Consider the following 14,236-nt stretch of genomic DNA (forward strand, 5'->3'; position numbering starts at 1 on the left):
CACCTGCAGGACCGCCCTCCGGCCGCGCTCCACACTCCCAACATCACTCAAAAAAAATAAAAAGTCTGTCCTCTCGCTACGTTTCTGCGCCTTGTTATCGGCCCGTGTTCAGGTTTTCCGCCGGCCAGGGGCCAATGCCTCCCGGCTCCGCCGACAAGGGCTGCCTGGCCCCGCACCCACGGCCCGGAGCGGGAGGTCGCTCTCACCGCCCCTCTCCATCCACGCAGAGAGGTCCTGGGAAACCACAACAGTTCTGCCTTCCCTCGGAGGTGGGAAATTTAAAAAATAACGATTAAAACAAACCAAGCCAAAGCACAACGCCGCCGCCAGCCTCGGCGCTGGCGAGCAGCGAACAGCGCCCGTCCCGACAGCTCCGTGCCCCGGTAGCTCCGCGGCCGGGCACCGGCACCCCGCCCACGGCACCCGGTCTCGACCGCTCCCCGTCTCCCCACACGCGACCCACAGGCCTCAGGGGTGCGGGGTGGAGGGAGCAGCACCCCCAGGCAGGGGCGCGGGAGGTACGGCAGAAGGGACACTTACTGGGCGTGCAGCGCAGGGGTGAGGCTTGCGAAGAGACGGGCGAGGAGGGAGGCGCGGCCGGCGGCGGCTCCTTGAGGGCGGCGGCGGCCGCGGAGCTCAGGACGGGGGGCAGCATGAGGTACCGGTCGGGCTGCGGCAGGCAGCGCTGGCACACCGAGTGCAGGCAGGGCAGCAGCTTGGGCCGCCGGCTCTGGATGGGCTGCCCGCACACGCCGCAAGTGTCCAACAGGTTGAGCGGGGCCGCGTCTCCGCCGCGCTCCGCCGGGCCCTGCCGGCTCTCGGCCTCGTTCTCTCCGCTCAGCGCCGCCGCTACTCCCGGTCTGTCCGCCGGGCACGGCCCCCCCGCCGCTGCCGCTAACGCCGCTGCCGCCTCTTCCATTGTCCTGCGCCGGCCGCCGCCGGAGAGCCGAAGGGAGGCGGAGCGGCCCCGCCGCTTCCCGCCCGCGCCGCCGCCGCCGCTGCTCGGCCCCCGCCCCACGGGTGTTTGTGTGCCCGCCCCGGCAGCGGCTGCCCCGCCGAGCTCGCCGCCAACGGCCGCCCGCGGCCCGGCCTGCCCCGCCCCGCCCCGCCGGGACCGCGCCCCCGCCCCCGCCCCCGCTACGTGCGGCGAGCGCTGCCCCGCCCGCCCCGCGGGAACCGGCCCGGCCGCGCGGGCCCCGCCCCGTGCCGGGAGCCCCTCCTCCCCCCGGCACCAGTGACCGCCTTCTCTCGGGCGGGGGGAGCCCGGCTCTGTCCGGGTGAGGAGGAAGGACGGGAGCGTGCTCTTGAATGTGAAGAAAAACTTTACGGTGTGGGTGACCATGCTCTGGAACAGGTGCCCAGAGAGGTTGTGGAGTCTCCCTCACTGGAGATGCTGAAGAGCTGCCTGGACACGGTCCTGTGCCATGTTCTCTAGAATGACCGTGCTTGGGAAGGGTCGTTGGGCCAGATGACCCTTTGTGGTCTCTTCCAACCCGACCCATTCTGTGAGAAGTCTTTGTCCCTTGGACAGGGTGTTAAAAGAGGTCACCCTTCTCTCTGCCCCATGCGCGGGTGAAAGTCTGTAAATTTTGGCCTGTGTTTGGCTTAGGAGATCACAGCAATACCACCATGTGCAACCACGTTACCTGACTGAAGCTAACTGGTGATTGGTACAATTAAAAAGATAAAACAGAAAAGTACGGTTCTTGTTTAGACACAATATTTTATTGAATGAAAGGCTATAAGTATTGTTCTGGTGGGACATTGGAACAGGTGCCAGAGAATTGTGGATGCCCCAACCCTGGAAGTGTACAAGGCGATGTTGGTCTGATACTAAAATCAGATAGAAAACAAACTTTCTAACACAATTTTGAGTGTCAGACAGCAGAAATTCTTTATTACAGTGCTGGACACATCAGAAGGACTCTGTTAATCTGATGTGTGTCCAGAAAGTACAATAAGGTATTTATTCAATCATGATCATACACATTGATTACAGTGTGCTTCTGGCTAATACACAAACATCACTTTTCATAGAAGTAATTTGCATGCAGCTGCCTCCTACTGGAAGTCCAGTAGGGTTGTCTGAAGGGTTTGGTGTCTGTACTCATCTTTCATTGAACTTCTCTTAGGGCATGTCCTGTTGCTTGTTTTTACATAACTTTGCCAAAAAACCACTATATTAATCATTTTCTGTTTATCTGCTGGATCCAGCTATATTTATCATCCTTTGTGCACACTTTTACATACTTTTATCTTTTATTGTTAGTTGGTCTTTAAGCTATATCTACTAACTTCAAGGGAACTGAAAATTTCTGTTCTCTGTGTTATTTATTTGGACAGGACTTGGAGCAACTTGGTGTAGTGGAAGATGACCTACCCATGGTAGGGTGGGGTGGAAACAGGTAATGGTTAAGGTCTCTTCCAACCCAAACTGTTCTATGATTCTGTGAAGGGTGCGTGCAGACACAAAGCATTGCTTATACATTGGTTGCTGATCAACCATAAACTGATCCAAGCTCCTCAGAATATTCCAGATGTCTGTGCTTAAATTCTCAGAGCAGCTAGTACACTTCCAACTTCCTTGCAATTTCATCAGGACCCTAACATCCGTCCCATAATAAATAGGACCGTAAAAAAAGCTGTACAGGACAAAAGACTAATTTCTTCAGCACAAGGAACAACTGTGTACTGGAGAATTGTCATGATTCAGCATGTCTCACATGCATAATTTATCATGGTAACAGGAGAACAATACTACAGGTTGTTTTGGGGAGGAGGAACAGATTTGGTTTGACAGTGAGGAATTGTTAAGAGGGAAATGTCATTCTCTGATTAAGAATATCAATGGAGGGGACAAGCCATACATTCTCAACCATTGACCTGCCAACACATAAGGAAAAAATGCCTCCAGAAGCAGTCTCCTGAAGTACAGCTTCTGCCTCCCAGTCCAGCTGAATCTGTCCCTTTACTATGAGTCACCAAGTGATAGGAGAGACCCTGTAGTCCTCTTTCCTCCCCCCCACCAGTTTGGCTGTCCAATGCCCTATGATGATGTGCTAACAATCCATTGTAACAGGAGCTAGCAGACTGAGAGTATGCCAAGTGCGAATGATGAAATGGGTTCTGGAATTGAAGGTAAGGAGGATGGTACAGGTTCTGCCAGGTGAAAATCACCAAAAATGCCATTAGAAAAGATCTGTTGAGGAACAGGCAATACCTGAAGAATGGTTGATTAGTATTGAGAGCAAACATGATCAGAAACTCAGTAAATAATATATTTGTGAGGAGTAATAGTAAGCTGTAAGATCATCTAACTATATAGTTTCTGTAACTAGTATGAACTATTTCTCCAACAGATGTCAACACAGGAAAATAGCAATACTGCGTAATGGTACAAAGATCACCCCGTGAAGGAACTGAGTAGAGGCTTTGTTGCAAATGATGATCCCCATGAGGCAGTGTCCCAAAGATTAGTAAAGTAATAGGATTATGTTTCCTGCAAAGTTTGTTTGCAAAGCTCAAACTGTGCTGTAAAATCTGTAGTTGCATTGCATCTGAACAGCATCTGATTTAAATGAACGTCTGAACCTGCATAATTTGAATATGAATGTAGACCCTTCCTGTTAGTGGTAGCATCATATTAGGAGTACTTGGGACAGGAACAAAAAGGGAATGGAGGAACAGAATAAAACACCCCGGGATAACCAACTATTCAGTACATGCAGACAAGGGAGTGAGAAAAGCTTTTAGATGTAACCACATTGTTTAGACAAAATGTGACAACGCTCAGTGAAAGTAGTGGTATACCTTTCTTTATACTGACCTGGGTGCACAGCTTTCGGCCACAGCTACACCACACCTGGCCATCAGGGAACAGGGGCGGAGCTGGCTTGGGGCTGTGGGAAAAGGTCATGTAGACAAGCCAACCACAGGGCAATATGTGCTGTACTCCCTTTTGTCTGAAAACAGCTGATGGTTTTGTCTAGTTTCTGATGGAAGACAACTTTTTAGGCTCTCCAGTGTTTCACTGGAATGAGTCAAACCAATGAAGAAAGAATGATGATGGTGACAAGCTGATAGCTGGAAATCAAGATGACTAGCTACAAGGAAACATCCAGAAGCTGAGACTGCTTCTCTCTTCCTTTGCTATGCTACCCATTACTTCTGTTTACAATTTGTTTTACTACTTCCTTTGCTTCTTCTGGATATCTCATTTAAAGCAAATTCCAGAACCATTTTGCCTTCTTTTCAGATATACACTTTGTGGCTACAATCTAGATCTTTGCCATTTGTAATTTACGTTCCTGTGATATACTGCACAAGAAGTTATCATTCAGAAACTTCAGCTGCAGAAAGAAATGGCTGCCACTGCACTGAAGAACTTCTCAATGGACATCTCATAACTAGAAGTTTCTTGCCCTCAGAATTTACTTGCTGGCTCCAATTTCCTCCTTTTGTCCATGGTTCAGTTTGTCTCTTTCTTGTATTTCTAGATTTTCTAGCAGTCACTTGGCCTTGCAAATGCAACAGATGCAAATCTTCACAGATTACCACTGAAGGTCAGGATGTGCATTTCCTCCTCTTAAAACAGCTATGTGATACTAAACAGTCTCTTTCCAAAGTTTTTTTGTTTGTTTTTGGTTTTGTTTTTTTTTTCCAGACCAAAGAAAAGCCATGGGGCTTTACAGAGTGCCAGCCCAGTTTAACCTTTATGTGGCAACAGTGAAGGAAGTTGGGAGGAGACTCAGAGCTCCATCTGTGTCATTAAAAAATGCTTTTGACACAGTAGTCATCCAAGACATACATCCTGCAGCTTTTTGGCCAGACTCTACTAAAGCAACACAAAGGAGGATGTGTCCCAGAATAGACAGCCTTTACTGGTCTGTATCCTTTTGAGAAGTGGATATCTCAATATGTGGTTGTTTTTCAAAATCTGTAAAATATAAATATGTTCACTGGAAGCAAGATAAATGCATTAGGAATTCATGGTTAGGGAAATGTAATATATTAGCCTTTCCAGCAACAACAAAGTAGGAGAACTTTACATACTAAGACATCTGGAACAAGCAATGAATGAGCATAGTGCCTCCCAAGCACTGAAGGCTGAATTAGGAATTGATCTAGAAGATATCTTAAATCCATAGGCTGCCTTTTGGAACTCCACAATCAAGAGCCCATCAAGCTATAGTAAACTTGTCCTTTCAGTAAGGAGAGTGAGAAAAACCCAGTTCAGGTAATTGTCTTAGGATTTTCAACTTTGTGTTTTCTATGCTTCACTCACCTAACATCTACAGACAAACACATAAAACTTTTGTTCCAGATTGGAGAGTGGTTCCTCGGAAACCTTTTTTTCTGTGTCCTATTACATATGCTCTTTACCCAAGTAAAATATTTCTCCAGCACCTGGCAAATAGCAACTGACATTTTCACAACTGGGAAGAGATTTACTTGATCAATTTTAGCTGGAAGCTCACCACAGCTAAGGCTGGGTCCAGTACTCTGGAGTGAGCCAGCTGCCATCTAATGTTTCCAGTTCTCCACACAACATGCCTCCACTGTAAATTATACAATAAGATCGCCTCTGCACAATCTCCTATTGATGTCATGGTCAGAGAAGACACTCTGCTTTTGTAAATTAACCCTGGGTTCATCCCATTAGATTCCCTTTCAGGGAAAAGGAGCTTGCCTAAGGCTAGAGGCAACATGCCAGTTCTGAACACCCAGTATTAGATAAAAAACTGATGGAAATGACTGTGGTATGCACAACCCCTTTTTCTTCCAAAGGTATTTTTTAGGGTTCACTTTCATTGAAAATTCCACAAACACATGGAAACAGCCCAGATACACACAAACATATTGCAGTTAATGTCTCCTATCAATGCTCTATCCACTTGTTTTATCAGACACTTACAGGTCCCATCTCTAATTCCCAATGGACCTTTGGAACCCTATGTCTCTCCTAGGGATGAGTAGGATGCTAGGGCTGCCCATGTAGAGATGCTGTGGTTCAAAATTCAATCAGTCCCTGTGTTCCCTGGCTGTGCAGCATCAGTGGAAGTGGGGCATCCCAGGGTAATGAGCACAGATCAGCCCTGATAATTTAAGAATGCAACTGCAAGCTAATCTCTGATGAGTTAAACCCAGATATTCAACCAAATAATCAGGCCAACAGACCATATTCCTAAATTATCACAGGCCAGCTCCAAATCTGTCACATCCAGTTTCTTTTCTGACACGTAAAAGGCCAGAAATATCTTTCTGCAGCAGCACAAGTAACCTCATTGGGTATTAGACTCATTTCAAGGAACTTGGGAATTGCCCAGTGGGGGCCACAGCTTCTGCTGATGAATCTCAGTAATTATAAAGCAGGGGGTATAGTTGTATTGCCTGTGGGCTTGAAATTCAGTAATAATTGATTTCTTTGCTCCCTATCTGCCTAAGCACTTCCCTTGCCCTGTCTCAATGATCCTTGTGGGTCCCTCCCAACTCAGCATATTCTGTGATTCCTTATTCTCATGAGGGTTTCCTACTACGGTTAGCATTGTTGATAGAACAAAATGAAGCACTGCCAACTCCTGGCAATATATGAGCAAAACAGTGTTTCCTCAAGTCATCTGGCTCTACTGGGAGACTGGAATCTACCAGGATGACACTCTGCCCTGACTCCATTCCTGAAAAGGGACTTCTTAGTCTTCTTTTAGTGGGAGGGTGGAGGACGAAAATGTTGCTTTAAGAGTCAGGTTGTAGGTACATGGACATGGAGAAGAAGCCCTGCATATCTTTTCACTTTCCTAGCATGAGTCTTCAGTTGCAAGGGGAATCAAAGATTCACTCAACAAAAAAGATCCCAGGTTTCAAAATGTGCTTCCATTCAGATTAGGAAAGAATTTCCCCAGTTTAAAATACTTTTTAAAGAAAAATATTGCAATATATTCTGGATTTGATTAAAAACTATGCTTTCAATAATTATGTTTTATTTGAATTTTGATATTTCATTTATTACTATGTTAAATAAATTATATACTTCTACATGAAGTATTTGGAAGTTTTTTCCTTCAAAACATCTAAAAGACACTTACAAAATTAGAAACACTTTTACTTCAGATTCAGAGATTGCTGAAGCATTAAAAGAATAAAAAAAAAAAATCCCCAAACCTCTTCAGACTGGAAAGAAAGATGGTCATTATCTCATTACTGGTATCCCTACTGTCACCTCCCTTGCTGACCCCACTTGTTTTTCAGTAACACCTTTACAGGCTGTGCCATTTTTTACCCATAGAACTTTAACTGAATACCCACAGTAAGGTACATTTTGTTCTCTTAGTCTTATTGAACATCAGAGGTTTGTTTTCCCCTCTTGTTGGCAGCAGATCACATTAAATTACTAAAAACAGCCCTGGACCAAAAACATTAATTTTCACTTCTGTTCTGAAAAGTAACCCTATAATGGAGTTGTGAAATCACATATTTCTTTTCCTAGTGATTTTAAGGTCAAATATCCTCAGTTAAAAGGTAAAGGGTATTTTTAAAGTATTACTCTATTTGTTAAGCTACTGCAACTTGCAATTTAAAGGTCATAATATTCCTTCCCAACAGTACTCCTAACGAACCCTTATATATTACCAGAAAGCTTTCTTTCAGCTTAAGCTTTCAGGGGCATCTATATGAATCACCTTAAAGGAATAGTGTCTCTCTGACTTCATTTTAAGTATTGTGTATATTCGGAAATGCCCTACTTTGCACACAGGCAGTACATCTGTGTGAGGGATTTGCATCAGTGTGACTAAACTGATTTTGCTGCATCATTGCACATTTGCCTAATGTCAACAAGGCCTTTACTGTTGTCTATGCTGAACTAACAAGAATAGAAAAGTGGCATCAGAAACTTTCTTTAAGGTTGTTTGGAGATAGGATTCTCACTTTACCTACAGGGAAAATAAGAAGGGTTGGTTTGCTTTCACACGTTGCTGTTTTTAGATAGCTGGTTTTCAAAGAAGCGAAGCTTGTTAGAAAATTTGGAGTCTATCAGTTTAAGTCAAAGGAATATGCTACAAATTTCTTAGCAGACAGATAAAACTAATCTTATCTCCGGCACTGAAAGTTTTATTTGCAGTGGTAACTAGCTAGTAAATAAAATGTTCAACTCTTCAAAAGCTTCTGAGTGTTGTGAGTTTCTCTCTCATTGTGTCCCAAGCGTTGTCCCCACAACTAAACCAAACCCACATTGGACAACAGGCACCAGGATCAGCTGGAGCCAAACCAACTCTTCTGTTTCATTATGCAACTTCTCTGAACAACCCTGAATAGAGGGTGGGACAACAAAATAGGAGATAGACAAGTCACAATCCTGTTTAAAAGCCACAGTGGATAGACATAGCACTGTGTTATTTGGAATGACACGTACTGAACCCTTCAACCTTCTGTGTCTGGACAGACCTCAGGACTGCAGCACAGAAATTTCAAGGCTCTAACCTGGCCTTTCAGCTATGAAAATCTTCTTTGCCATAGGAGACATGGCAGTATGACTCATTTCAGACCCAAGACATAAGGGATGAGATATCCCAAGCTTCTCTCCAATTTTTTCATTGTTCCATCACTATTTTTGGTATTAATTCTTAGGGGATTACATGATAATGGAACTATTTATGGTATTAATTCTTAGGGTATTATATTGAAATCAAAGGGAATACATTATATGTAGGAACTTTGGATAGATAGTATTTAAACCCCACTCATTTTGCTCTCGGTTACCTCGAGACCTTTATGGATCTAGGCAAATGCTGAACATCTAAGAGCATTTCCTTTTAAAAATCTTTTTGTTTGGGTAGTATCTAGGGGAGAAGGGTAGGAGATAGATAAGGTTCACTTTGCCTTTGCTTTCCCACATGCAATTTCCAGCTGTAGAGAAATTCCTTCCTGGGGTTATGATGTAATACACAACCCTTTTGGCAACAGTGCCAGGGATGAAGGGGTGCCAAATGTTCAGTCATGCCCTGAACACAGCACTGCTATGTGTTCCAGTTTTTTGGTGGGGGAGGGGATTATCATACTTTGGTTGGCTGCAGGAAAGAGAATCTTCAAAAATCAGTGACTATGCCAGTGGCAGCTCTACTGTGCCCCATCACAAGAGAGTTATAGAGCATTGTTGGTACCATGATGCCCACTTTCCAGCTTCTCAGTCATGCTCTCTTCTGGATTTAAAATAAAGGGGGGATTCTTAATTGAATTTATGATCAGAAAATGAAGGTGTTAAGACTGATACCAGACTTTATATCTGTTGACTCATTTTATTTAAAAATTCTAGTATTAATGGAGGAATCAAAATGAGTCTTCAACTATGAGCTTTCAGAAGTTCTGATTGGGAGGGATAAATAGCCATATATCAAGCATATTTTAGTTAGATTTCCTAAAGAATCATGAATGTGCTGATAGACCTCTTAGAAATATTTTTACCAAACATTGTCACATTCTACCCCTCTTAGATTACAACCTTAGTACATATTTTTGCTCGTGTTTGAAGCGGTCACCATTGTGTAGCCGTACAATACTCTGACAAAACCTGTTCTTTCACTCATGTATTTCCATCCTATATCAAACATGACAAAAGCAATCAGAGTTTGACCCTAAATTGGAAGGCTTTACCAAAGGAAGATACGTATTACAGTCATAGGAACCTGACCTCCAGATCTGTGGAACTGCATATATATTTATGTTTTTCCAGTCCTTGAATAGCTTTTAAAATAAGCCAGTCTGTAAATACAAGGGAAAATCTAACTGCAGTGTTTCGTAGTTGTGCAATGCAGCACTTCAGATTTGTTTTCTTCATAAATCTATAGAACTGTGACCAGTATGTAAGTAAATAACTGTGTAATTTATTTCTTGTACTTCTATTCAAACAAGTCATACCCCAAAGGAACATTTTAGTAATATGTCTAGACTATAATGAATTATAATATATTTTTGAGGGTAACATTTGACATTTCAGATATGGGATCAAGGATTATGGTTCATGCATCAGAGACATATTCTGGATTTAAACACAACTGGACTGAGTTTATAGATATGCACACATACACACATATATATAAAACATACATATCTATATTTTATATATATATACACATGTATCAATCACATACTTCCCTGGGGAAAACAGTCTGTAGCTCTGTTTGCATTTGCACAGAAATTGCATTTTCCTGTCTCATGGGCTTGTTGTGAGGGACCTCAAATACTGAGATAATCTCACATACTGTTGTAATTGGAAATAATTTTAAATGTGCAGTAGGCAGATATCCTAAATGTTAAAATGAAGTTGGAACTCTGAAGTAATTTCTAATTTGCCATTATCATCATCTAGTAAAAGATTAAAATAAGGAGAATATTGCAATTTTTTTTCCTAGTCTCAAGTAATAACTGGGTGCATTTTTGCCCGGGGAGACAGCTCACAGCTAATGACATAATTTTCATTTCAGATATTGACCAAAGCAAAATTTTCCCAAGTTATTACTCCTACAGAGATTATACTGCATTACGAAGAACACAGCAAGGATACTTAAAATTCAGATTCTCAGAAAATATGGTTCAGCATAATTCTACCAAAGCAGCTAGAACTAGACCAAGCTGGAATTCCTGACAGTCTGTCACAGTGTTCCTACCCACAGTTTCAGAGTTACTGAAACCTTAGTTCACCTTTACAATACACATAATTTTATTTCTTAGTTTCTGCTTAATTAATCACAGGTGAGTGACAAACTGAGAAGAATTAATGTAAAACCAGATCTGAATAGCAGCTGCATCAAGTAATAAACATGACAACTCTTTTTCCCTAGAAAAAAAATTGAACAACCAAAATAGGAGTGGTCAAAGAAATGCATATTAGCTTAAAACCCTCCCACCATTTCCTGGTAAAGGTGGTAGATACGGTAAAACTACATAACAGCATAATCAGTTGCCCACTGATTTGTAAAGGATAAGATAGAAGTTGCTTTAAATTATTTATAGTTATTCAATAGACCAGTATAGAATTTTTTTCCATTCTGTAGTTTTCTAGTTTTGCGCTGATATGAATGCTAAATAGCTCAAGTTAATGATTCCCACTCTTGCCACTGGAATGATGCCAGTCCAATACCTTTCACAGTTTCAGGTGCATTTGTTAATCTGTTCCTTTCATTTTCCTACCTCATTTTTATTATGTATATTCTTTTGTATTACAGATGAAAATAACAATTATCTACTATCATTGTCAGTATCTATTTCCAGTGTATGCAGAGAGTAGGAGCCTTCACCCTCTGATATTTTTTCCCCAAGTGCATTTACTGTTAATATTCCATTCCAGTCTTTCCATTCCTTTACTCACACTTGGCCACACTTCACTGCCTTCTTCCCAATGCTTCCCTTGCTGCATTCTTGTTGCAGCCTCTGAGATTTCCCTCCACTGTTGTGCTATCTTGATGCTGACTGCTATGTAGCAGTCACATCCCAGTAGCATTATAGGGCTGTGTCAGACCAGAGTCATGCAAGAGTCATGTCAGATATACCACACTCTTCTTACACGGCTACCTGTGAGGTACAGTAGCTGAGGCACAGAGTTATATTAAGAAAAATGCCTAAGGACTTTTAGAGGAAATATAGGGAGCTGAAGAAAACCAATGTTTCAAATAAAAGAGAAAGGTCTCTTCCATTTAACAAAGTAGTGGAAAAAAGGAACTGTGTTAGTGATACTGCAAGCCACTGAAAATTGAGTGATTCAGACTTGGAAGCAACCAGCAAATACCTCTCATATATGCCTTGGTGAAAGCAGTATTTCAGTCTTTCCCTCTTCAGGCTGTGGTCCTGTGGCCATCACCAGCTTGGCAGAGGCTGGAAATGTAACCAGGCAGTGCAGGGAAATGAGGCAGATGCACACCTATGCTTTGGGGTCCATAAGAGCTGGTGCATTGGGACTGAAGTGTAGTGAGAACTTTCTGTTACCTGCTGAGCCACACGATGGTGTGTGGCAGGGTAAAAGTCCTTCCCTCTTGGGTTGCACAGGGAGCATGGCTTAGCTCAAGGGGGAGAAGAGGAAAAGAAAATAATAGCCCAGGCAGAAACACTCCATCTGTTTGCCAAGACTAGGAGCTTACAGATCAAAAAAGCTGCACACATTTCAAGTAGATTTCTCTGAAACAGGGAAAGAACTGCTTTATGGCTTACGGTAATAGGCTGCTTTTCATAGATTCAAATGTTTAGCACAAAATGGAGGAGGGAATTAAAAAAAAAAAAGAGAGAGAGAAGAAAATCCTTATTTGACCAACCCTTAATTACTTTCCAATGGACTTAAAGTTTTTAAGTTGAAAGAGATAACCCTGGCTAGCCTTCTGTAGCCTGAACATGGAAATAAATATAACTTTCCTATAATGATTTGCTCCAGCACATCCTTAAACAACTGTTTGCTCTGCTTTGTTTGATAATAAGTAGATATAAATATTAAAAATGAACCAGAGACAAAATAAAATCTGCACATGATTGCATAGCAAGAGGGAAGAAAAAAACCATGTTGATTGAACAATATGGAATAAAAAGAGAATAGATATTTCCATAATTTTCTTATTTGCAGTCATATGGAGAAATCTTTCAAATACAGAAAATGCCCTGTCTTTTAGATTTTGTTCCAGAGCTTGTCATTACAGAACAGTTTCCCAAATATCAAGTAAAAATAAATTTAGAAAAAACCAAGATTACTTCATGGTATCCACTCAGGAATTTTGCACAATAAAATGATGGTAGACTGCCATGCCCTTACGTAACTATATAAACTATGCCAAAGGAAAAGAGTGTTGGTAAACACAGTAGTCAATACACTATCTATTGTTCTGATATTCACTGAGCATCCCATAGAAATTAGGTGTATTTCTATGCAACTACCACCATTTCTTTTACCATTCAGCCCTACATGCACTAACTGGAATGTTAGGATGGGAGGGAGTTGATTATGCAGCTTTGGGAGTGAATTGGTTTGCATGCAAACATAAAACGAGTTGTCTTGCAGAATGATAGAAGGGGATTTAACTTTGCTGAGTCAAATTTCAGTAAAGCAAACAGACCCAGAGGGTCAAATGAATTAAAGGTCCTCTGTCACTGTAACAAAGCTATATTGCTAAAAAAGCATTGGATAGGGTTTGACATTTCAAGTGCTTGCTTATTCCTGTTGGCAATATGGATCACATAAAATCTTTTAAACCTTTTGTTAGAGATAGAGAAATATAAGGGAGAAAAGAAGACAAAAATATTTAGAGTGCAGAAAAGTCAGACTTTAATTTTAAAATCTAATTTGCATTCACTTTTTAAAGTCGGTGTGAGAAAAACATCATTGTTTAACAGGCTTAGATATAGTAAGAAAGACAAAGTATTGGGTTTTCTATTTCAGAAAAGAGAGTTTTTGAGTTCACTGAGATGGGCTGGAAATGCTACTGGAGCTGTTGACAGAGCCCAGTCCTTCCCCGGGGAGGCAGGGCCATGTGGGAGAGAGACAAAGCCAGCTCAAGAGCTGCAGGGGAAGGGAACTCAGCCTCTCTCTCTGGTGTGGGCACTGAACAGCAAATTCATTGCTAGAAAACTTCAGGACAGCACATTGTCTGTTGGTCACATGAAAACGTGGAAATTGCAGTAATGCCCTGCTGTCTCTAACACAGCTTTTTGGATGTTTATTAACAGTATCACAGCAGCTCTCCAAAGGACAGCTGTAGTATCTCAAGCAGATTTTTATCAAACAGAAATCGAAAGGAAACACATGTGAAAAAGGAAAGAACTAGGGGGGGGACAGAAAAGGACAAACCAGACTGTTGTGCTTCTGCTGCCTACCTATCTTTCTGCAGTTTGGGTCAAACTAAGCATCTAAGCTCAAGATTTGAGTCACCAGGGAGTCAGAATAGCCCACCACTCATGATTTTGCTTATTAATGATGTTTACCATATCACTTTTGCCGCAGTGATGGTGACAAAGAATATTCGGGTCTTGGATTGTGTCCTCCACACACACCAATCCCCTCTCCCATGCAGTCCTTGAATATGATCTGTCCAAAGATAAGAACACCAGGTGGGAATTGCAGGAGGAACTGTCTGGATGCTTGCATAACTAATGTATTCCATGGTGGGGAATGGGCCTGCAGAAGGGTACAAAATGCTCCTGGAGACTGAGCCAGCTGGGCAAACTGACCTCCTGAGGCTGCAGGGCAGCTTGCAGGTGGATCCCACCC

General features: G+C 42.5%; 1 protein-coding gene across 3 annotated transcripts in view; it reads right to left on the reverse strand.

Moving 5' to 3' along the window:
* The window catches only part of TRIM24 (tripartite motif containing 24), a 57,689-nt gene extending 53,255 nt beyond the window's left edge, over nucleotides 1–4,434 (reverse strand). For 2 of the 3 annotated variants that reach the window (XM_062491857.1, XM_062491856.1), the window contains exons 1-2: nucleotides 4,373–4,434; nucleotides 541–910 (exon numbers count right to left, since the gene is read on the reverse strand). In XM_062491857.1, coding sequence (XP_062347841.1) covers nucleotides 541–910; nucleotides 4,373–4,399 — 397 coding nt within the window. In that variant the 5' untranslated portion in view covers nucleotides 4,400–4,434. Of the gene's footprint in view, nucleotides 1–540; nucleotides 926–4,372 lie in introns of those variants that run through there. The other variant, XM_062491855.1, reaches the window with a different exon arrangement.
* Nucleotides 4,435–14,236: the final 9,802 nt, after the last annotated feature.

This window comes from Cinclus cinclus, chromosome 4 (assembly GCF_963662255.1).
Source record: "Cinclus cinclus chromosome 4, bCinCin1.1, whole genome shotgun sequence".
NCBI classification, from domain to species: Eukaryota; Metazoa; Chordata; class Aves; order Passeriformes; family Cinclidae; genus Cinclus; species Cinclus cinclus.